The sequence below is a fragment of the Coenobita brevimanus genome, chromosome 101, assembly GCF_032717465.1.
Source record: "Coenobita brevimanus isolate Jiangsu-jjx chromosome 101, ASM3271746v2, whole genome shotgun sequence".
NCBI lineage: Eukaryota > Metazoa > Arthropoda > Malacostraca > Decapoda > Coenobitidae > Coenobita > Coenobita brevimanus.
In genome coordinates, this window is record NC_137054.1 from 38,462,423 (window position 1) to 38,488,368 (window position 25,946).

General features: G+C 40.6%; 1 protein-coding gene and 1 pseudogene across 1 annotated transcript in view; both read left to right on the top strand.

Moving 5' to 3' along the window:
- Window positions 1-25,946, top strand: part of LOC145415010 (protein MON2 homolog) — a 1,148,323-nt gene that overhangs the window by 456,529 nt on the left and 665,848 nt on the right. Inside the window, exon 12 of the mRNA XM_080284427.1 lies at window positions 3,061-3,282. Coding sequence (XP_080140553.1) covers window positions 3,061-3,282 — 222 coding nt within the window. The remainder of the gene's footprint in view (window positions 1-3,060; window positions 3,283-25,946) is intronic.
- LOC145415241 (5S ribosomal RNA) lies at window positions 18,093-18,210 on the top strand (annotated as a pseudogene).

Below are 25,946 nucleotides of genomic sequence, written 5' to 3' on the forward strand. Positions count from 1 at the left end.
ACATCAAGTTCACTTCCCAACATCACCATTCGAGTGTTTTCCATCATACAGGAAAATGTCATTAATAGTTTTGATAGAGAATTTCATCAGCTTTCTATAGAGACAAATCCGGTGTTGATACGATTTGTAGTTTTTGAGAAAATAGCCATAAACTGAAAGCCATTTTTGAAAAAAAATCAAGGAGCTCTACTATGGAAATTTTCTCACAGATGTTATGTTTTTATTGCATAATATTATGCAGAATTTCACCAGCTTTCTAATGAGCATCTCTTGGTTTCCATATGCCTCATAGTTCTCAAGTAAATCGCCAAAAACGACTAGGTACTCACGTCCGTACGTCACTTTCGTGATGTGCGCACAGCATATGCAATATTCCTGCCTACATAACAACGAAGTCTTACCATAGATATTACATTGTTATGTCGTGTACATACATAGAATTTACTGCTCTTTATCATGGTTCTTATAGGAAATCGATATGTCCAATAGTTTTCAAGTAATTGGCCGACAAAGTGAGATTACTCCTCCGAGCGCTTTCGACTTTACCGAAAGTCTGTTCCCCCAACTTTTCCAACAGAAAATGCTCCCAGAGGCTTATATTCTGCAAATGAACATATGTAGAATTTACTGCTCTTTATCATGGTTCTTATGGGAAATCGATACGTCCAATAGTTTTGGAGTAATTGAACGACAAACATAGAATACTCTTCCCCACCCGCATGCGAGATAAAAAACGCTCTTTCCCTACCTCACCCATGGCTACATATTTTCCCTCGTTATGTTTTATTATTTTCTTTTCTTACTCAAAGTATACACGTAAAATATCATAAGGTTTTTGATAGTGCTGTCAGAAACTTGACATGACCACTAGTCTTTTTGCTAGGTTCTGGCAAGGAAGCTAAACTTTCTTCCATCTCATATGTGTATATGTATAAAACATTATTTATTTGTGTAAAAAATATTGAACTATAGAAATAGGTCAATATACAGATCAACAAAATACGGATAACTCACTTCCTCCAGAGGTGTTGCGATGCTGGCAGTAGCTTGAAGATGAGGAGTTATGTAGTGTGTGAGCGTGTGCGTGTGTGGGTGAGCATGTGCATGTGTGAGTGAGCGTGTGTGTGTGGGTGAGCGTGTGCATGTGGGTGAACGTGTGGGTGTGGGTGAGTGTGTGTGTGTGTCTGTGGCTGCGGCGTATTTTCTTCTCTCCCTGCGATACATTTGCCTAAAACATATGCGATCCACACAATAGATTTCTCCATGAACATTCGCTGCACGACATACGTATGTATATGTGGCTGTGGTATATTTCTTGTCTCTTGACACTTGCACTTTGTTTTAGCTAAGTCAGCGAATGCATGAAATATTTCTCTGTGAACACTCACTGCAACTCTATTGTATTGGCACACACCACACTCCTTCACGAACACCCGCGGCATGTTTGACGTATATTTCACACAATTCCATACGCATTTTCACTATCAGAATCACAATAATTCCATCACTAAACACCTCTAATTCTTCCTTCCCAACTATAAAAACTGTATGTGATGCCTGCCCCATTCCACACTATGGTTCCATACTTTCACCAAGCCAGCCACAATATCTTTCACACAAAATACACTTTAGGCATTGGCCTCATTATATACGTATTTGTAATCACGCCATGGGCCTTGGGGAGGGCGAGAGGCGAAACCTGGCAACAGTGAACACGCATATCGGCTCGTAAGCCTAACACTTCATAACGGACACAATTCCTTTTCATGACATATATATGTATGTTCCATCGACAATATCACATACAAATATGCTCATAAATATTGCATTATCACACTGAGTCCATAGGGGCTTCGGCTGCTCAGGAAGGAGGGGGAGAATTAGTAGGAGTTTAACCCGCCCTATCCCGACGTTTTTGGACCTTTTTTTTTTTTTTTGCTCAAACATCCGCTTTTGGTGAGAAACCGAAAATTCATAGAGAAATCGCTCACCTGAGGTTTAAAATACTGGATTTAGGTACGAGTAATTCCTTACCTGACTGGGTTTTCTAACAGGCTGGCACCAAAGAAAACGAGTTCTATGGGAGGGTAACTATTTTATCCATTCATAAACAGTATTTATTTATTTACTTGGTACGCATTTTTATGTAGTACAAGAGTATATTGGTTTTCAAACAGTAATATAGGCATTATAAGCATTGTTTCACTCACTAACTCATCACCATTCATGACATTGTTTTTCCCACATTACCTGATCATCATTTCTGACTGTTTCTTCCTCTAATGCTATGTAAACTTTGTCCTTCACATTGTCATTGATTGGGGAATCACTCTGGCCCTGAATGTCTTTATTGGCCAGGTCACTGGTAACAGGTGAATTGCCGAGACAATGGCGTGCAAGGGGGGGTGGAGAGGTTATGCGGTGTAAGGCATTGTTCCTGCTTGGCATCTTGTAGAGGAATAGAGGAAGGTGTCCCGTGTATACGTGCCAAAAATCACTCGCGAAATCACTTGTGAAAATTGAAAATTGTGCAAGTTAAGGACCTTCCAATGTTGCCGCGTTAATTCACGTTGCCGGGACGGCGCGGGTTAAAGGGACTGAAGACACAACACAACCCACCGCCTGGCTGTTTGGAAGAGACTGAGGTATATCGCTACGTGTTAGACCCAATGAGGCAGCTCAGTGTTACCAATGCCTTACCATTAGAAAGCGCTGTACTCGCTACAATGCTTCAAAATTTGACGCGATTTCACCAGAAACTTAATTTTTGGCTAATTTTTTTGTGCTTAGGAACGCGATTCGAGTGACTGAACAAATTGAGAAAATTCACATGACACGCGAATCGCGTGACTGTGCCTGAGAGGGTTAACCATGACCAGCAGCTGGTGAAAGATTTTCTGTATATATAATGATGTGATATATAATGTCTTTTTACCTATTTACTGTGCAAAACTCAGTATTTCTAATGGTTGTGTTTTGTTATGGAAAGCTGCATTTTTCTATTTTGGCTGTTCTGTTCATTGTTTTCATTTTTAATAACCCTTTCACTTTTTCCCACAGACCTTCGCAAGTTTGGCAGGGAAGCTTGAGCTGACAACTCCAAGGGATGCCTTCATCACAGCATTATGTAAATCATGCCTCCCACCCCACTACACCCTCACAGTTCTCAACAATGCTAGTGTAGCTGCTGCAGCCTCGTCACCTGCAACATCATCATCTGTTACCCGTGGCCATCAGCGTTCTCCTAGCCAGGAATCACAGCACCAGTATTATGATGCTGAGGTCAGATTGTCTTTTGTGTATAAGAGAAGTAAGGGTGTGGATTTATGGTGATGTACCTTTAGATTTTGTAGAAGTAAGTTAATGATATTGTTCATAAAAGGTACAATAGTCCCATGTCATTGACAGGATCTTTTTCAGTTTTGATTATAGATGGATTTTTTTTTTTCAGCTGGGAATTATTTGTTAATTACTTCCAAGGTAGACACTGGCAGCATCTTTCCATCCTGCTGGTCACCTACATGCAGCTTACCCATCTCCATCCATATATCTCACCATCTCTTTAAATCACTAACAAAGTATTCTTGGTGCCTATAGCTTATTCAGTGGAAAATAATAAATGTGTACAGTACTTATATAGTCATACTTGTGGTGCCAGCCTGTCTTGTTTGTGTTATGTAGCTGTGTGGCTCATCACCTGCTTTCGTCTCGACTCGTTTCCAACTGTGCATGCACCTCACTCTCTGTCTACCTGTCTGTCTATTGCCAGACGCCTTAATCCCGTAAGGGGTGTCACAAACAGATCTTCTCCATGTCGCCCCGTTCCCCGACATTTCATTGCCCTGCTCTCAGCTCACACACCCCTCTCTCATATACTCTCCATCCCTTCATCTCATCCTTGGTCACACTCTCACCTTTTGTGGAAAATATTAAAATATTTATGTGAAGGTGCAAACTGGTGGTGCCAGGCTGTCTACTGTAACTATGAAGGTAGTCACCTGTTTTTGTCTCATTTCAATCTATGCGTCCTACTCTTACTTTTCTTAAATAACAATATTATTATTGATCGTAGTTGAACAAGTATTCAGTGTGGATGAGCCAGGCATATGGTGGAATGGTATGTATAATGGGAATGCATTTTTAGTTATTAAAAATCACGCTAACTTGTGGATGCATAAAAGTTTTGTAAGAAAATTGGTATCGATGGGATTTATTTATCGATGGTATCTTGGGAACGTAACCGCCATTGATAAAGACAGAAACCTGTATAGTCATCCCTCTGCTTGTGTGGATCTTCCATACATTATGAAGAAAAGTGTGCCCCCCAATCCCTAATGCACATTATTTACCTATCATGCATGTCCTAGCCGGGATCCAAAACCCTACCGACACTTGAAATTTGGCAAGGAGAGATGTATGATTTGTAAGCATCGGCCATACCATGGCACCCATGTCAGAGTTCCAGTTTCCTCATGTTTCTTTTGCCTGTGGTACTGGGTATGATATTTATCACATACATGTAGAGACCTTTGTCCATGCATGTGTGTGTATTTACCTATTTGTATTTACCTATTTGTAGTATACAGGAATTGAGCAATGCTCGTGTTGTCCTGTCTCCATATCCAGATTTATCAAGTCTACCTTTACACACATGAATGTTTTTCTCATGCACCACCTCTTTGTCTAAGTCGTTTCAAATATTTAAGAATATACCTAATTGTGATATACACGGAATGTACTATGCTCGTGGGTTTCCGTCGCTGTTTCTCAATAAGTCGAATTTAACTTTAAACTCGTTTAAGCTTTTAGACTGGATGATCTCTTTGTCCAGGCTATTCCATAAGTCTATACTTCTGTAAGGAAAGCTATATTTCTTGATATCCTTCAAGCAGCTTGACTTTTTCAATTTCATTCCATGTCCTCTTGTTGCTCTCTTATCCCATACAAACAGATCTTCTTTGTCAATTTTATCTACTCCCACCATGGTCCTGAACACCGCAATCATGTCTCCCCTCTTTCTCCTTTCCTCTAACGAAGGCAAATCCAGTTTTTCCAGCCTCTCTCTGTATGACAGGTCTGTCAGACTGGGGACCATCTTGGTTGCTGTTCTTTGTATTCTCTCAATCTTGTTTATATCTTTCTTTTTGTGTGGGGACCACACTACTGCTGCACATTCTAACCTGGGGCGGATCATGGCCACTATCAATTTTTTCATCATTTCCTCATCCATATAATGAAATGCTACTCTTATGTTAGTCAAGAGCTTATAAGTCTCTCCAACTATCTTGTTAATGTGCTTTTCTGGTGACAAACTATCTTGGACCAGCACTCCCAAATCTTTCTCTTCTCTCCTTTTTGTGATTAATTCATTACCCAAAAAATAATTCAGTGATGGTCTCCTGGTACTTTTACCCATTTCCAATATTTTACATTTCTTTACATTAAATTTCATTTCCCACGTCCGGCTCCAATTGTGTATCCTATCCAAATCCTCCTGCAGTATTTTACAATCCTCCTCAACCTCTATCTTCCTCAAGATCTTTACATCATCAGCAAACAGACTCGCATAACTGTTCACTCCATCTACCATATCATTTACGTAAATCAGGAACATTACTGGCGCCAACACTGAGCCTTGAGGGACTCCACTTGTTACTTCCCTCCATCCAGACATCTTTTCCTTTATTACTGTCCTCATTTGTCTGTCTCTCAAAAAGTCTCTCATCCATTCCAGAAGTTTCCCCTTTAGTCCTCCTATATATTCTAGTTTCCACATAAGTCTCTTATGAGGTACCTTGTCAAAGGCCTTCTCTAAGTCTAAGTACACACAATCCACCCAACCATCTCTCTCCTGTACCACATCAATCGCTCTTGAATAAAAGCTCAACAAGTTTGAAACACATGACCTTCCACTTCTGAATCCAAACTGACATTCAGCCAAAATATTCATCTCTTCCAGATATTTTATCCATCTGTCTTTCAGGATTCTCTCACACAATTTTGCGACCATGCTTGTTAGAGACACTGGTCTATAATTCAGGGGTTCTTCCCTGTTTCCTCCCTTGTAAATTGGTACCACATTTGCCCTCTTCCATTCTTTTGGCACTTTCCCCTCTTCCAGTGAGCATACAATTAAGCTGTGAATTTTATCCGCCAGTTGTTCTCTGCATTCCTTCAGTACCCAGTTAGAAATTCCATCAGGTCCTGGGGCTTTCCTTACATCTTGAGTTTCCAGTAATTTATACACTTCCTGCACCTCCACTTTTATATCTTTCATCACCGGAACATTTCTAATCACTCCCTCCCCTTCCAAAAGCTCCTTTTCTTTAGTGAAAACTGACTGGAAACGTTTGTTCATTATTTCTGCTTGCATTGCCGCATCCTTAAAGACCTCTCCATCTACTTTCAGCTAGGTGATTCCTTCCTTTTGTTTCAGTTTGCCATTAACAAATCTGTAAAACAGTTTGGGTTCATCCTTGCATTTGTCAATTATACCTTTTTCAAAATTCCTTTCTTCTTCCCTACGTATTCTTGTGTATTCGTTTCTTGTTCTTTTATATTCTTCCTTTGTTCTGTCGTTACCTCTCTTTCTCCAATTGTTCCACGCCTTATCTCTCTCTTTTTTGGCTATCATACACCTTCTATTAAACCACTCCTTTTTCCTGTTTTCTTTCCCTCTTACTCTTGGTACAAATTTTTCCACTCCCAAATTATAGAGGTCTAGAAAAATATCCCACTTCCTCTGTATCTCTCTTGTTTCTCTGAATTTTCTCCAATCCACATTTTCAAAAAAGTTTCTCAATCCTGTAAAATTTGCTTTGCCAAAGTTGTATCTTCCCTGTCTATGAAGCTCGTCTCTTGGCTCGACGTTTCCTATTAACAACTGGAACTCAATGACCACGTGATCACTTTTTCCCAAAGGACAGAGATATTCCAATGATTCTATTACATCGGGTTCTTTGGTGAACAGTAAATCTAACCTTGCTGGTGTGTCCTCACCTCGAAACCGTGTCTCTTCTTTGACCCACTGCGTCATCACATTATTCATTATTATATTTAATAACATAGTACCCCACGAATCCTCGCCGCCTCCCGAGTACCATTCCTCGCAGTTCACCTCTTTACAATTAAAGTCACCCACCAAAATTATATTATTGCTTTTCTCAATTATTTTTTGCAAGTAGCTAGCCATATTTGACAACATCTCATGGTATTCGTCATCCTTCCATGCTCTCGTCTTTGGGGGAACATACACTACCGCCATATCTCTCTTAACATTCTCTCCAGTTTCTAATTTCATATATATCACTTCAGCCCTGCCTTCTCCCATTTTCACAGTATCTACATTTATGTTGTTCTTCACTGCTATCATCACTCCTCCCTTTTTTTCTTTCCTGTCTTTTCTCCACAGTTTGTATTTACCATCTCCCAAATGAACATCAATATCTTCTCTTAATTTGGTCTCTACAAGGCACATGACATCAGGTTCATGTTCTCTCAAGAAATCATTAATTTCGATCCTTGTCAATATGAAACCATCGACATTAGTATATATCACCTTCAAATTATTTTTGACATTATTAATACCCTCTTCTCTCCTACTCTCTGTCCGTATCACTTCTTCAACTTCTGATCTTTCACAACCATCCCCCCTAGTTTCCTTCACTTCTATTTCCTTAAATACCATTTCCTTACTTTCATATCCAATACTCTCCAAAAAAAAGTTTTACGTTCTTCCTCTGTCCTCTTATCATTTTTTTCCTTTACTTCTTCCTTTAATGATTTTAAAACTTCTCTTTCTTCTTCATTCAGATCTTTTCTTATTATAATATTTTCCATCCCCGCCTCTTTGCTTAATTTCCAGGTCACTTTAAGTATCTCATTTATTACACTTTCTGATGTAAACTTGACTCTCATTGGTCTTGTTTCCCCTTTCTTATAAGGCCCTATCCTCCTTACTTCCTCAATTTCTTTTACCCACTTGTCTCCTTCGGGGTCAATCTTGCCTAATATTCCTCTCACCATGTTCGTGTCTTTCTTGAGTCTTGCGAACCTAACCTTTTCTTCCTCTTCCCTGTTTCCAAATACTACCACACATCTGTTCCTTTCTACAGTTTCTCTCACTATTTTCTCTTTTTTCTTCAGTATTTTCACTACATTTTCTTCCATTTCTTTCTTGTTCATTTCCCTTTCTTCCTGGATGATCTCTCTTAAGCTGACCACTTCTTTCTGTTCTTCTTCTACGTGTGCCCACTTTGCCTTGTGTTCTTCTAGTACATTACTCACCTTCTCCGTTTTATTAGTACTCTCTTCAAGTTTCCTCCTCAGTTCAACATTCTCCCTCTTCAAATTCTTAATCTCTTCATTGGCTGTTTCGTTGGACTGGATTAGACTCTGTATGGTGGTTTCCGTATTTCCTGACACATCCTTTATCACTAGATTCTCTACTTTTTTTTGAGTTCACTAATCCTCATAATTAATGTTTTCACCAGGTCCATGACATTAGTATTAGCATCAAATCCTTGAAATTCCATTCCCTCATTGTTTACATTTTCGGCCATCTTTAACGTACCGGTAAAGTACCTAAACAGCTGTTACCGAATAAGCCACAAACATTCATGTATACTATTTCCAACAAATCTTTACATTTTTGGTAGTCTACCAACTTTCATTATTTTAAATTTAAAGAAAGACCCTAGGAGACAGGACAGACAAAATTCCTGAAACTACTCAAGGTTAGGAGCGATGCCTGGGACGACCTCTCTCTCCGGCTGCTCGTGTGTGTGTGTGTGTGTGTGTGTGTGTGTGTGTGTTCTTACCTAATTGTATCTTTACAGGAATGAGTCAAGCTCGTACTCTCCCGTGTCTTAAACCATATTTATCGTACATATCCTTAAATTTGTGAATTGTTTTGGCACACACTATTTCATTCGGTAGTGCATTCCACTGATCAATTGCTCTATTTGGGAAACTAAATTTCCTTACGTCTTTATCACCTCTCTTCTTATGCAGTTTTTTGCAGTGTCCTCTTGCTGATGCTTTCCCATAGGTTAAGTAATCATGTATGTCTATTTTCTCCTTCCCTGATATGCATTTATATAGCATAATCATGTCACCTCTTTTCCTTCTCTCCTCTAGTGTTGGTAGATTCAGTTTATTTAGTCTTTCATCGTAGCTTAGATCCCTTAAGCTTAGTACCCATCTTGTAGCGGCCCTTTGAACTTTTTCAATCTTGTCTATGTGTTTTTTGAGATGAGGACTCCAGGCTACTGATGCATACTCCAGGGTTGGTCTGATGAATGATGTTATTATTTTTCTTAACATGTCTTCATTTATGTATGTAAATGCTATTCTCATATTGGCAAGCAGTGTATACATGTTCTGTACCTTCTCACAGATGTGGTCTGCTGGAGATAGTCTGTTATTGACAATCACACCTAGGTCCTTCTCTCTTTCTGATGTGTGTAGGGTTTTATTTCCTAATGTATAATCCCAATCAGGTCTTTTTCCACTTTTACCAAACTTGATTACATGACACTTGTCCATATTGAATTCCATTTGCCATGTATTACTCCATTCATGAAGTTTATTTAATTCTTCTTGTAGCTCTTTACAAGAGTCTGTGTTAGTAATTTTCCTTTGTATTTTTGCATCATCTGCAAACTTAAATAGATAGCTTTCATTTCCAGTGTTACTATCTGTATCATTTATATACATTAAAGACGTGATTGGTGCCAGCACTGAGCCCTGTGGTACTCCACTAGTCACTTCTTCCCATGATGAGTAATTTCCCCTTAGTACTGTTCTCATTTCTCTATTCATGAGAAAATCCTGCATCCAACAATACAGTTTGCCTCGAATTCCTCCTTGGTGGTACAGTTTCCATAAAAGTGTTTGGTGTGGTACTGTGTCAAATGCTTTCTTGAAATCTAATTAGATACTGTCCACCCATCCTTCTCTTTCCTGTAATGTGTCTGTTACTCTGTCATAGTAGCTCAACAGATTAGTAACAAATGATTTTCCTTTTCTGAAACCAAACTGTCTTTCTGTTATCATACTGTGTTCTTCTAGGTGATTTACCCAAGCTTTTCTTATAAGCTTTTCTAATACCTTGCTTACAACACTGGTCAGTGATACTGGTTGGTAGTTAAGTTGATTTTGTCTATTCCCTTTCTTGAATAAGGGAACAATGTTTGCTTTCTTCCAAATATCGTAGTTTTCCTTGACTCAAGGATTTCTTGAAAATTAAAAATAATGGTTTACTTAACTCCTTTGCACATTCACGTGGCACTCAACATGAAATTTCATCAGGACCATTTGCTTTTCCTTTGTCTAATATACTTAGCTCCTCCTGTATTTCTTTTTCTGCTGTTTGTATATCTGGTAGTATGTGTGGGCATGCATGTTCCACATAATCCCTCTCAAAATATTTTCTCTCTGTAAAAACTGATTGGAAATTCATGTTTAGTGCTTCACAAATATCCTTCTCTTGTGTATAGGTGATTCTATCGTCCGTAATGGATTGTATTTTATCTTTTACTTTGGTTTTGCTTCTGATGTAGCTGTAAAATAGCTTTGGCTGATCACCCCTTTTATTTATGGTATCCTCCTCAAACTGTTTTTGGGCTTCCCTCTTTATTCTTGTATAATCTTTTCTTGCCTGTTTGTAATTATTATATGCCCTTTCACTATTGTGTCTTCTGTATCTATTCCACAACAAATCTCTTTTTTCTTTTGATTTTTTTACATTCTAAATTGAACCATTTCTTTATTTTCTTTTCTGCTTCTTTGTGCTGTGGGATGTACTTCTGGACTCCTATTTCTTAAAGTTCACAGAATTTTTCATATATAGCATTTAAATCTTGTCCTCTAAGCTCCTTTTCCCAAGCAGTTTCTAAGAAGTACTTCTTTAGGTCATGATACTTTCCCTTTTTATAGTTTAGTCACTTTTTGTAGCTTTCATTGCTGTTATCTATGTCATATGCAATCCTTAAGTTGCACTTTAGTACTGCATGATAGCTTTTGCCGAATGGAGGGTGATATATTAAGTTGTCAACATCGTTTTCTTGCCTAGTAAATATGAGATCTAGCACTGAGGGCACATCTAGTCCTCTTTTTCTGGTGCTTTCCCTTACTTGTTGCTTTAGGAAAAACTCTTGCGCAAGATCCAAGAGCTTTTGGTCCCAACAGCTTTCTTGGCTTATTATATCTAGAGTATTCCAATTTATATTTGTATTAAAATCTCCAATTAGTATAATTCTTTTCGATTTCTCTTCCATTTTATGTAGTAATGCTCTTAAACTTTGAATTGTACTCTCCGCCAGGTCCTCATATTTGTCTCTTTCCCATATGTTTGATCTGGGTGGCATATACAAATTGGCTACAATTACTTTCCTTTCAGATGTATTGATCTCTACTGCAATCAGTTCTACTTGTGAGGGTATATCTAGTTCTATTTCTTTGACTTTTAGATGTTTTTTAGTTGATATTATAATTCCTCTTCCTTTTTTTAAGTTCCTATCTCTTCTCCATATATTATATTCCTTTAAGTTTAGAATGTCATTTGATATCCTTGGTGTTAATTTTGTTTCAGTTAGGCATATTACATGTGGTTCATTTTCTCTGACATAATCTTTCATCTCTAATGATTTATATACCATTCCATCCACATTTGAGTACATCAACTTAATCATCTTGTTTATATACTTATCATGATTTGATTCTACTACCTTCCTCCTTTTTATTCCCTCCTGTTTATGTACCACTTTCGTACCTTCAATCCAATTACTTTGTAAAAAAATGTATTCCTTTCCGCAACTGATCATCCCGCATTTTTTGTTTTTGCTTCCTCTCTCTTCTCTTTTAGTAATTCCAGTTCCTCTTGTGTTAGGCATCTTTTTATCCATACATTTTTGAACTCCTCTTTTTCCATAAGGTTCTTTGCATTTTTTAGTATCTCCTCCACGGTGTTTACCATCTGGAAGGTTACGATTAGGGGTCTTGACTTGCTTTTCTCGTATTTCCCTAATCTTTCGTGTTCTTCTATGTCTTTGCTACAGATTTCCTATGATACTTCTTTCATTATGCCCATTACATTTGCCATCTCCTTTATGTCTCTGGAGATCTTGTTTTTTACTTCTTCCTCTTCTATACCAGTGATTACTATAGATTTGTTAATATCTACTGAATCTCTGACTAACGTAGGATTGTTTTGGATTATTCTTTTTGCTTCCTTTTCAATGCTTTTTTCTTCCACCCTTGTTTCCAAGTCTTTCTTTACTTTCGCCATTTCAGCATAAGTGGTTTCCACATCATTTTTGTAGCTTTGCACAGCTTCATTCACCTGTGTTATCTTCTCCTCAATATCACTGCTCTGATCTATCAGACTGCTTATTTGCCTAATTGTCTCTGTACCATTTTTGATCTCTTCCATAATACTCTCGTGGTTGACTACTGTACTTGCCATTTCACTAATTTCTTCCTAAGTGTACCCACTTCATCTGTTAGCTCATTTATGGTTGTTTCTTTTTTGTTGACATCCTTTCCTAATTTTTCTATTTCTTCCTTTTGCAAGTGCATCTGTTTCTTAATTTCATCAATCTCATTTTGAAAAGCCTTCTCTAACCCATGTACTCTTTTAAACAGTTTGTTGTGAGTCTCCATTTCAACCAGTTCTTGTAGAAAACATCATCCTGCTCTCTACGTTTATCCCTTTTCTGTTCCAAATTTGCTTTACTAAAGTATGTGGTCATTTTGCAGTACTAAAAATGCATATAGTACTTACATTCCCTGGGGCAGATTGTGGACTAAATAACGATCAGCTGAATGTGTGCATTCTTGCGCTGCTTGTTTACTTTTCTGTTTGACCAAGTCTTACTTAAAGCTTTTTTTTTTTTTTTTTTTTTTTTTTTTTTTTAAAGAACACCATTTAGTCTAATCTTGTACAGAGCTTGACTCATATAAAGATACTTATTTAGGTAATGCCGCTGGCCAAGTTGGCCAGGTATAGTGCGGTGTTAACGTTCGTCTGCTCTCTCTTGGTGCCTCAGTGTGTGTGTATGTATTTACCTATTTGTATTTACCTATTTGTAGTATACAGGAATTGAGCAATGCTCGTGTTGTCCTGTCTCCATATCCACATTTATCAAGTCTACCTTTACACACATGAATGTTTTTCTTATGCACCACCTCTTTGTCTAAGTCGTTCCAATATTTAAGTATTTATACCTAATTGTGATATACACGGAATGTACTATGCTCGCGGGTTACCATCGCTGTTTCTCAATAAGTCAAATTTGGCTTTAAACTCGTTTAAGTTTTTAGACTGGACAATCTCTTTGTCCAGGCTATTCCATAAGTCTGTACTTCTGTAAGGAAAGCTATATTTCTTGATATCCTTCAAGCAGCTTGACTTTTTCAATTTCATTCCGTGTCCTCTTGTTGCTCTCTTATCCCATACAAACAGATCTTCTTTGTCAATTTTATCTACTCCCACCATGGTCCTGAACACTGCAATCATGTCTCCCCTCTTTCTCCTTTCCTCTAAGGAAGGCAAATCCAGTTTTTCCAGCCTCTCTCTGTATGACAGGTCTGTCAGACTGGGGACCATCTTGGTTGCTGTTCTTTGTATTCTCTCAATCTTGTTTATATCTTTCTTTTTGTGTGGGGACTACACTACCGCTGCATATTCTAACCTGGGGCGGATCATTGCCACTATCAATTTTTTCATCATCTCCTCATCCATATAATGAAATGCTACTCTTATATTAGTCAGGAGTTTATAAGTCTCTCCAACTATCTTGTTAATGTGCTTTTCTGGTGACAAACTATCTTGGACCAGCACTCCCAAATCTTTCTCTTCTCTCCTTTTTGTGATTAATTCATTACCCAACAAATAATTCAGTGATGGTCTCCTGGTACTTTTACCCATTTCCAATATTTTACATTTTTTTACATTAAATTTCATTTCCCACATCCGGCTCCAATTGTGTATCCTATCCAAATCCTCCTGTAGTATTTTACAATCCTCCTCAACCTCTACCTTCCTCAAGATCTTTACATCATCAGCAAACAGACTTGCATAACTGTTCACTCCATCTACCATATCATTTACGTAAATCAGGAACATTACTGGCGCCAACACCGAGCCTTGAGGGACTCCACTTGTTACTTCCCTCCATCCAGACATCCTATCCTTTATTACTGTCCTCATTTGTCTGTCTCTCTAAAAGTCTCTCATCCATTCCAGAAGTTTCCCCTTCAGTCCTCCTGTATATTCTAGTTTCCACATTAGTCTTTTATGAGGTACCTTGTCAAAGGCCTTCTCTAAGTCTAAGTATACACAGTCCACCCAACCATCTCTCTCCTGTACCACGTCAATCGCTCTTGGGTAAAAGCTCAACAAGTTAGAAACACATGACCTTCCACTTCTGAATCCAAACTGACATTCGGCCAAAATATTTATCTCTTCCAGATATTTTATCCATCTGTCTTTCAGGATTCTCTCACACAATTTTGCGACCATGCTGGTTAAAGACACTGGTCTATAATTCAGGGGTTCTTCCCTGTTTCCTCCCTTGTGAATTGGTACCACATTTGCCCTCTTCCTTTCTTGTGGCACTTTCCCCTCTTCCAGTGAGCATACGATTAAACTGTGAATTTTATCCGCCAGTTGTTCTCTTCATTCCTTCGGTACCCAATTAGAAATTCCATCAGGTCCTGGGGCTTTCCTTACATCTTGAGTTTCCAGTAATTTATACACTTCCTGTTCCTCCACTTTTATATCTTTTATCACTGGAACATTTCTAATCACTCCCTCCCCTTCCACAAGCTCCTTTTCTTTAGTGAAAACTGACTGGAAACATTTGTTCATTATTTCTGCTTGCATTGCTGCATCCTTAAAGACCTCTCCTTCTACTTTCAGTTTGGTGATTCCTTCATTTTGTTTCAGTTTGCCATTAACAAATCTATAAAACAGTTTGGGTTCATCCTTGCATTTGTCTATTACACCTTTCTCAAAATTCCTTTCTTCTTCTCTACGTATTCTTGTGTATTCATTTCTTGTTCTTTTATATTCTTCCTTTGTTCTGTTGTTACCTCTCTTTCTCCAATTGTTCCATGCCTTATCTCTCTCTTTTTTTGCTGTCATACACCTTCTATTAAACCACTCCTTTTTCCTGTTTTCTTTCCCTCTTACTCTTGGTACAAATTTTTCCACTCCCAAATTATAGAGGTCTAGAAAGATATCCCACTTCTTCTGTATCTCTTTTGTTTCTCTGAATTTTCTCCAATCCGCATTTTCAAAAAAATTTCTCAATCCTGTAAAATTTGCTTTCCCAAAGTTGTATCTTCCCTGTCTATGAAGCTCGTCTCTTGGCTCGACATTCCCAATTAACATCTGGAACTCAATGACCACATGATCACTTTTTCCTAAAGGACAGAGATATTTCAATGATTCTGTTACACCGGGTTCTTTGGTGAACAGTAAATCTAACCTTGCTGGTGTGTCCTCACCTCGAAACCATGTCTCTTCTTTGACCCATTGCGTCATCACATTATTCATTATTATATTTAATAACATAGTTCCCCATGACTCCTCGCCACCTCCCGAGTACCATTCCTCGCAGTTCACCTCTTTACAGTTAAAGTCACCCACTAAAATTATATTATTGCTTTTCTCAACTATTTTTTGCAAATAGCTAGCCATATCTGACAACATCTCATGGTATTCGTCATCCTTCCATGCTCTCGTCTTTGGGGGAACATACACTACCGCCATATCTCTCCTAACATTCTCTCCAGTTTCTAATTTCATATATATCACTTCAGCCCTGCCTTCTCCCATTTCCACATCTGCTCTCTCCTGCTGTTCGTTCGTGTGTGTTCTTACCTTACCTAATTGTATCTTTACAGGAATGAGTCAAGCTTGTGTACTGTCCCATGTTTTGAACGATTTTTATCATACATGACTTTAAATTTATGAATTGTAGTAGTAGCAGTAGTTGTTCCCTTGGCAGTCTGGCCGAACAGCCCCGAGTCCCTTAGGAAGGCCATGGCCGAGACCAGGCTTTCCCACAGAGCTCTCAAAGAGTGTATGTTGTGTTGTTGGCGTAGGTGATTGTGTGCAATGCAGTCTTCCATAATGTGCCTAATAGTATGGGGTGCTGTGTTGCATCCTGGACAGGCATCAGCAACGGAGTCATCCAGCTTCTTCTGGTAGCTTAAGAGGGCTGGATGGTGCCCACATCTCAGCCTGGCCAGGTGGACCCTGTCCTCACGAGGAAGATAGGATTCAGAAGGGTGGATGTCAGGAGTCCGTGCATGCAGCTCTGTGTTGTCTTTAAGTGACTGAATGGAGCAGCGAGTGATCTGAGTGTGGATATGCTTCTGGAAGCTGGTCTGAGGTGGGCGAGGGGGGAGAGATGACTGTATTTGTGTATGGTATCGTGTGGTGGGTGTTGTTTTGATGTTCCTTGGTGTGGATGGATGTGCTGCCATGTAGTGTAGTGGATGTTGTGGGTTTGTGGAGGCTGTAGCAAGAAACTGGGTGCGTCTCATGTCTAGGTGATCCTTGACTTTGAGGACTTTGGTTTCTTGATGTAGGTGGTCCTTGGGTGTATTAGCTGTGCAGCCTGTGATTATTTTTAGGGCCTTGTTCTGAATGGCCTGTAGAGTGTTTTAGTGTGTTTTGGTGAGGTTGGAAGCCCAGGCAGGGTTTGCATAATTCATCGCTGAACGTATGTATTGTTTGTATACTGTGGTGGTGGTTTCTTTGTTGTGTCCGAATGTTGTATGGGCAAGTGACCTCAAGCCATTGAGTCTTGGTGTTGTTTTATTTTTAATGTTTGTGATGTGTTGTTTAAATGACATTGATGTATTGTATGTTACACCAAGGATTTTGGGTGTGTTTGTGTGTGTGGTAGGAGAGTGTTGTTTATGGTGAGGTGTGGTATATGACTGTGTTCTGCTGTCCAGTTTGTGAGAAGAGTAACTGTAGATTTGGCTGGGGCTATTTTGAGCCTGTTTGTGGTGAACCATTCGTGTAGTGTGTTGAGGTAAGGTTGATTGATGTGTGCAGCTGTGTTTGCGTTTTGGTGCATACGTGTAAGTGTTATATCATCTGCATAGGAAGCTATGTGTATCTGTGGTGTGTGGGGTGTGGGTACGTTGTGCATGTATAGGTTAAAGAGTGTAGGGGACAAAACAGATCCTTGGGGGACGCCGTTTGTGAAGTTTCTGATGTTAGAAGACTGACCGGCAAATGTTACGTGTGCACATCTGCCTGCCAAGTAGTTTGCCAGCCATCTTTTTGTGTTATTGTGCATGTTTGTGTTGAATATTTTGTTTGTGAGGTTATGGCGGGGGATGGCATCAAAAGCTTTGCTAATGTCTAGTGTGATTAGGATTGTCCTCTGTGGTGGCCTAGCTGAATTCATGCCATCGAAAACTCTCTGTGTAAGGTCTGTAAGAAGGGTGTTTGTGGAGTGTAGTGGCCTAAAGCCATGTTGTGACTGAGCTAGCGGAATGTGAGGTGTGACTAGTTGAAGTACCAGTCGTTCAGTGACTTTAGAGGGGGTGCAGAGGAGTGTGATTGGGCGGTGTGAGGAGGGTAACGTGGGGTCTTTGTTGGGTTTAGGGATAGTGATGATATTGCCATGCTTCCGGATGTTGGGTGTTATGTTGTGTGAGTAGCTGTAGTTTGACATGTTGGTGAGTGCTTGTTTGCCTTGTGGTCCTAGGTGTTTAAGGTGAATGTTGCTTATGTTGTCTGGTCCACAGGCAGATGAGTGCTTCAGGTTGTTAATGATGTGCTTCGTCTGGTTGTAAGTGAAAGGTGCGTAGTCTGGGTCTGTGGGGAACTGTCTCTTACGTCGGATGATACGTCGGTCTTCGGGATGGGGGTTTAGATGGCTGACTTGTGAAAAGTGATTGATGAGAGTGTTTGCTTGTTGTTTGTTTGTGGGTAGGGTGTCTGTTGTTGTGATGGCAGCATGTGATTGTGTGATGTTGCTGTTGGAATATGTGATGCTGTTTAGTGTTTTGTAGAGTTTGCTGATGTTTGTTTTGTGGTCAAGTGTTTGGAGGTAATTTTTCCAGTTTAGTGTTTGCTGTTGAGTACACCGCTTCCCGTCCGATCAGCGAAGTTAAGCAACATTGGGTCTGGTTAGTACTTGGATGGGTGACCGCCTGGGAACACCAGATGCTGTTGGCATCTCTACATGTTAAGTGGGGTTGGTGGAGGATTAGTGCCCCTGCCTGTAAAACAATTAACTCTGAGCCATTGGCCACCCCGTTTGGGATACATGGCGTCTGGCAATGAAAGAATGAATGAATGAGTGTTGAGTTCTTATATTTGTTGTACGGTGTCTTGTGTATGCGGTGTTGGGGAGTGTCACAGTGTGTCCCGTTGTCTGATGAGGCCTTGAATTTCTGGTGTGAAGTTGGGGTTGTGTCTCTTTCTGTTGCCTCTAGAGATGTGTCTTTTGTCTGCATTTTGTATAATTGTATTGAAAGTGTGCACAGCGGTGTTGATGTTTGTGATGGGTGTACTGTTTAGTGTTTCGAGATGTTGTTCTGTTTTAGTTACAAAGGCCTCCCAGTTGGCTCTCTTATAATTAGTGTATGTGTTTTTTTGGCCAGCTGGGGTGATTCTGGTTTTGGTAGTGATGATGATTGGGAGGTGATCAGAACCTAGGGTTTTGACCACTCTCCATGATGTAGTGGGGCAGAGGTTTGGGGAGCAGAAGGTGATGTCTGGAGATGATGGGAGGAAGAGGGCTTGGTGTGGGATATGGGTATGTTGGTTTAGACTGTTTAGTATGAAAAGGTGATCTGTTTGGGATTGTAGTACCAGCCCTCTGTCTGTCAGGGTTGTTGACATGCCAAGCCGACGACTTGGCGGTGAAATCACCACCCAGGATGATGTTGGGTATGTTAGTGATGTGGTGTATCTGTGGAGAGTAATTGTGTGGTACTGTGGGGGACGATTGGGGGGTAGTGTATGTGTTAGCGATTGTTATGTGTGACTTGTTCCCAGTGTGTATTTTAATTGATTGTATTTCTGTTGTGGTGTAAGGTGGGAGTAGAAGGGACTTTGTGTGTGCACTGGTATCTGCAAAGTTGATGGATTTGTGTACCAGGGTGATGAGTCCACTGCCGCTGCCATCAGCCCGGTCTTGTCAAATGGTGGTGAAGTTATGAAATGTCAGTGTTTTCTGTGCTCTGGGTAGTTTTGTTTCTTGTAAGATGGCAATGTGTATGTTCTGTTGTTTGATGAATTTTGTGAGTTCATGTTTTTTGGTGTTTATGCCACATATATTTAACTGAAGGATGTTTATGTTGTGTGTGCAATGTGTGTTGGCTGCTGCAGCATGAGGGGGAGGTGGTGTGGGTGGAGGGGAAGGGGTAGGAGGAGGTTGTGATGGAGGTAAGAGTTGAGGTGGATTAGGATGGATTGGAATGGGAGGAGTTGGGTAACTGGATGGTGTGGGAAAGGTCAGTGGGTTTGGCTGTGGAGATGTGAAGGAAGTAGGAGTAGAATTGGAAGGGGGGTTGATGGGTGGGGGGAAGGAGCATAAGGAGCAGGTCCGGGCGTTTGTGTAATGTTTTCTGGATGCAGGTGTTGTGCAGGTGTATTGGGTCCAGTTCTGGCAGGAATTACACTGAACTGCCTTTGTCTGTAGGCTTGACATGATAGGTTTTGAGTATGTTGGACAAATGTATTTGTTGGTGGGTCCTGGATTGCTCTCAATGTCCCCGGCTGGAAGAAGTCGTCGAGAAATGACAGCCAGGGAGTCATTTCTCGGTGTAGAAAAAACGGTGTTGTTGTTTGTGTTGTGTTGGGAGATGTGGTACTTGCCCGGGCGACCGAAGCCACTCCCAGGTACTCGAGCCCCGTGAGGGGCCGGGAGGGTTTGTGGTGGTTTGGCCCCCATGCTGCCCTCCTCTTCTCTTCGACAGCCTCTGGGGGGTAGACCCACGACGAAGACACCACCGCTCAAGGTGTGTGTTTTGGCACACACTGTTTCATTCGGTAGTGCATTCCACTGATAAACTGCTCTACTTGGGAAACGGAATATCCTTATATCTCTATCACCTCTCTTTTTATACAGTTTTCTGCAGTGTCCTTTTGCTTCCCCATTGGTTTTATACTATCTATCTATCTATTGCCAGATGCCTCAATCCCGTTTTGGGTGGCCACAAACAAATCGCCTCCACGTCGCGCCCTGTCCCCCGCCATTTCACTGCCCTGCTCCCAACTCACACACCCCTCTCTCATATACCTCTCCACCCCATCCCTCCATCTCATCCTCGGCCTCTCCCTCCCTCTGCCCCCCTCCACCTCACTCACATACACTCTCTTTGTCAGTCTTTCACCCTTCATCCTCTCCACATGGCCAAACCACCTCAGTGTGTTCCTCATAACACTTCCTAACACATCCACATCCACACCACAATGCTCCTTTATATCCTCATTCGTCAGCCTGTCTCTCCATGTGACTCCACAGGCTCCTCTTAAATAACTCATTTCCACTGCTCTCACTATTGACTTGTGTCCCTCCAACAACGTCCAGGCTTCACTTCCATACGTTAAGAGTTGGTATCACAATACTGTCATGTAGCAACTTTCTCACTTCCATGCTCACTTCCCTGTTTCTTATCACTGCTTTCAAAGAACCAGCAACCTTTCTTCCCTGCTGTACCCTTTCAAGCACTTCACCCTCCAAACCTCCATCCTTACTCATCACACTACCCAAGTACTTAAACGTACTCACATTTTCCAATTCCTCACCATCCAGCCTCGCTGTACATTCACTGACTTCACCTCTCTCAAAGACCATCACTTTACTCTTCCCTACATTCACCTTTAGATTCTGTTTCTTACACACTCTCCCAAACTCATCCACCAAGCCTTGCAGCTCCCATTCATCTTCACCCAACAACACAGTATCATCTGCAAACAACAGTACAGGGAGTTTCCAGACACTATCCTCTCTCACCAGGGCCACTCCAACATCCACTACCCTACCTTGTACCTCTTTTATTACCGCATCTATGTACAGATTGAACAACCATGGAGACATGACACATCCCTGTTTCAACCCAACCTTCAAAGAGAAAAATTCACTTAGTTCACCATCCACACACACTGCAGCCTTAGCACCATTATACATACTCTTCACAGCAATCATCAACTTCCCATCTACTCCATATATTCTTAATACTTTCCACAATCCTTGTTATATACTTATTTACATTAATTTATCTTTTCCTGTGATGCATTTATATAACATAATCATGTCTCCTCTTTTCCTTCTCTCCTGTAATGTTGATAGGTTTAATTTTTCGTGTCTTTCTTCATACCGTCTGTCCTTTAAACTTGGTGCCCAACTTCTAGCAGCCCTTTGTACCTTTTCAGTGTTATCTGTAGGTTTTTTGAGATATGGATTCCAGACTACTGATGTATACTCCAGAGTTGGCCTGATGAATAATGTTATTATCTTTCTCAGCATGTCCTCATTTATATGTGTGAATGCTACCCTCATATTAGCAAGTGTCTTTCTCAGCATGTCTTTATTTATATATGTGAATGCTACCCTCATATTAGCAAGCAGTGTGTACTTTGTGTAGTGGTACTATGTTTTTAGGGTAGCTCTACATTGAGTGGCAAGCTAAATGTTTTGCTGTAAACCAGGAAAGCATTTACAATGCTGGGTGGTAACCTTATAACCAAACAACACATGTTCCCTACGTGACAGCAGATGGGTTGGCGAAGGGTTAGTGCCCCTCCCCAGAAAACAACTAACTAAAAATACGAACATGAAGCCTCGGACCAGGACTGACCAAAAGATGACGACTAAGGACCGAATAAAGGACATGATACGGATGGCGACGTGGAATGTAAGGGGTGCAAATGATGAGGTGAAAGAGAGAGAGATTGTCCAGGTGCTTGAGGGTGCGAAAGTGGATGTACGTGGATTAACTGAAACAAAATGGCGAGGAGAGTGTGAGAGAATAGGAGTATGGATGGTGTATATGTGCAGGAATAGGTGAGAATGAGAGAGCAAAAGAAGGAGTATGTATTGTTGTGAGTAACAGATGGAAGGAGAATATAAGAGAGTATGGATCAGTTGGCTCAAGGATTATGTGGGTAAGATTGAAAGTTGGACTACAAATGTGGGCGACTGTGTGCATGTATGTGCCAACACAAGATTGTGCAAGCAGAGTGAGAAAAGAGTTTTAGACAAATGTGGAAGTGTGCATGGAAAAGTCTGAAAGGAATGAGGGACTGTTTTTGGTTGGTGATAAGAATGGTAAAGTAGGGAATGTGAAGGTAGATGGAGTAGTTGGTGAGTGGGGTGTGCCTGGTGAGATAGATGAGAATGGCAGTGCTTTAGTGGACATTTGTGCTGGGAGGGGGTTGGTGATAGCCAGTACCCTCTTCAGGCACAAAGTAATCCACAGGTATACATGGCAAGTGGTGAGAGGAATGGATGGTGAACTGAATGAGAGGAAGGCAATGATTGATTATGTGTGTGTGGATGAAAGGATGCGAAGATGTGTAATGGATGCAAGAGTGTATAGAGGTTTGGAGAGTGTACTTGGTCGGAATCAAGGTCCAAGTAAAATGGAGAAATAGAAGAAGGGAAGGACTGAAGGAAGGAGTAGATGCAAGGAGAGTAGAAAGGTTACAAAAGGATGAGAAACAGGCAGAATATAAGAGAGAAGTGGAGGAACGATTGGGTAAATATGAATTGGAGCAGGTGAGGGACATGGAAGGTGTGTGCAAGATATTCACTGAAGAAATATGTGCAGCATGTAAGGTGGTGTGTTGGGTGAAGGGAAGACAAAAAAGGGTACAAGGATCAGCGTGGTGGAATGAAGAGGTGAGACAGGCTTTGGCACAAAAGAAGAAAGCGTGTAAAGAATGGATGAGAAACAGGGGCGTGGAAGTTGGGAGACAGAAGAGTGAGTTATATATAGAAAGGAAGAGATAGGTGAAAAGATTAGTAAGAGAGAGTAAGAAGAGAGTGGAGGAGGAATTTGGAAGGAATTTGAGTGTCAAGTGGAGGGAATGTAAGAAAATGTTCTGGAAAGAGGTAACGAGAGTTAGACAGGGTGGCAATGAAGTTAGTAGGGGAGTGAAAGATGAAAATGGTAGATTACTTGTGGAGAAGGGAGAAAAAGTGAGCAGATGGAGAGAACACTTTAAGGAAATGTTGAACATACATAATGAAAGTAACGCTAGTATAAGTGGCTGGGGAATGGCTGGGAGAAGGAGGGAGGTGAGAAGACAGGAAGAGATCAGTAGGATGGAAGTTGTGGAAGCAATGAAGAAAGTCAAAATGGGGAAAACCCCTGGAATTGATGGAGTGTATGGTGAAATACTGAAGCATGGGGGAGAGATAGTAGTATAATGGATGTGGAAGATGTGCAGATTGGCCTGGGAGGAAGGTAGAGTCCCAGAGGATTGGAAGTCAGTTATAATTATGCCCTTGTACAAAGGGAAAGAGGAAAAAGAAGAGTGTGGTAATCATAGGGGCATTTGTCTTCTTAGTGTAATAGGAAAGTATATGGTAGGATACTTATTGACAGAGTTAGGGAAGTAATAGAGGAATTAGTTGGAGAAGAACAGTGAGGTTGTAGGAAGGGACGAGGTTGTGTAGATCAGATTTTCATTCTTAGATCTTTAGTGGAAAAGATTCTAGAGAAGGGAAAGAAGTTGAATGCTGCCTTCATGGATTTGGAGAAAGCATATGACAGGATGGATAGACAAGGATTGTGGAAAGTATAAAAAATATATGGAGTAGATGGGAAGTTGTTGAATGCTGTGAAGAGTATGCATGAGGGTGCTAAGGCTGCAGTGCATATGGATAGTGAACTGAGTGAGTTTTTCTATTTGAAGGTTGGAATGAAACAGGGATGTGTCATGTCTCCATGGTTGTTCAGTCTGTATATGGATGGGGTTATAAAAGAGGTACAAGGTAGGGCAGTGGATGTTGGAGCGGCCCTAATGAAAGTGGGCAGTGTTTGAAAACTTCCTTCACTGTTGTTTGCAGATGATACTGTGTTGTTAAGTTCAGACGAAGGGGAGCTGCAAGGCTTGGTGGATGAGTTTGGGAGAGTATGTAAGAAACGGAATCTAAAGGAGAATGTAGGGAAGAGTAAAGTTATGGTCTTCGAGAGAAGTGAAGTCATTGAATGTACAGTGAGGTTGGATGATGAGAAAATGGAAAATGTGAGTACGTTTAAGTACTTGGGCAGTGTGATGAGTAAAGATGGAAGTTTGGAGGGTGAAGTGCTTGAAAGGGTGCAGCAGGGAAGAAAGGTTAGGTTGCTGATTCCTTGAAAGCAGTGATAGAAAGAGGGAAGTGAGCATGGAAGTGAGTTACCGTATTTCGCGGCATGTAAGACGGACTGTTTTGTCTCAAAGTTACCTTAAAATATTCCCATGCGTCCTGCACGCTAGACTAAGGCAGGTTAGTTTGGCTCCATTGAGAAGAAACTCTTATAAAGATGATCATCTCACTGCTTGCAACCACAGGTGTTTTCTACAGTATGCAGACTTGATTTTATTTTAAAAAATAATATACACTTGTATGTATATGCAGCAGATTCAAGAAACACGCAAGATCAGAAACACACAAAACTTTCGTGGGTTTGTTTACAGCTCAACTGGCTAACATCGTGAAGATATTTAGCAGTTTAGCAATTTAACAGTTTAGCATCCGCACTATTCCAGCAAGCTAACTTATATGATCACTGGTGAACTGTCTGCTAACCTTCTGAAAGGCAATCATGACCACTTTGCATGCCATCCATTCACTAACTAGCAAAGCAATCATACTGGAGAGATGCTGGCTATTGAAACTGCCAAGTCATCAAAACAGACTTTTGTCACGTATGGAAATTCAGTAACCCTAATTAGGTCAGTTACTTTTGTGACATTTTGTGAGTGTATATATGCAGCAGATATTAAAACACGCAAGTTCAAGAACACAAAGCATTCACGGTTTGTTTTCAGCTCAACTGGCCAATACCGTCAAGGGGTTTAGCGGTTTAGCAACTTAGCAGTTTAGCCTCTAGCGTACACCCTACTCTAGCAAGCTAACATGCTCACTGGTGAACTGTCTGCTAACCTTCTGAAAGGCAATCATAACCACTTTGCTTGCCATCCACTTACTAACTAGCAAAGCAGTCATACTGGAGAGATGCTGGCAAGCGAACCTGACAAGTCATCAGAATTGATTTTTGTCGCATATGGAAATTCAATCACCCTCATATGGTTGGCTTCTCTTAGTGACATTTTGTTTCATGCCTGACAAGAGTATCATAGAAGTGAACAGTCTTATTGTACCAATAGCGAAAAACAGGAAAAACAGTTGTAACGTTAAACAGTACTGCCTGAAGTTACAGCTTCACTCTTTCAGCCAAGTGAAGTACTTTAGCAATTTCTGTGCAACTCAGGGCACACCCAATTACAGTATTTGGTTATGAAAATAGGATAAAATTCACTGAGTAGCATAACTGATGCAATATCTGAAATAGCAGTGCCTGATGGGCATTCATATCAGCGTCCGCCATTTCTGCTGTATTCTTAGCAGACGAAGCAATCAGTATGATTGACAACGTTCACTCTTTGCATCTTTGCTGCCTAAGCAAAGCTCTCATGATCGGCAATGGGGATCATTTAGGCCATAACGTCCAAATTGGTTAGGTTAGGTTAGGTTAGGTTGTAAAGTCATTTGCCATTTTGGACGTTACGGCCGAAACGACCAGAATCCTAAGGTGTAGGTGAGAGTTTGGTGTGGGTGTAGTTAAGGAAGTAGGAGTGGGAAGAGTCAGGCTAGGGAACTGATAATCTGCTTATTATAATCCCTTCAGCCCAGCAATGTGTTTTATAGGGTAGTTTATTCATGCTCGCCATATGATTTTATTCAGTTCAG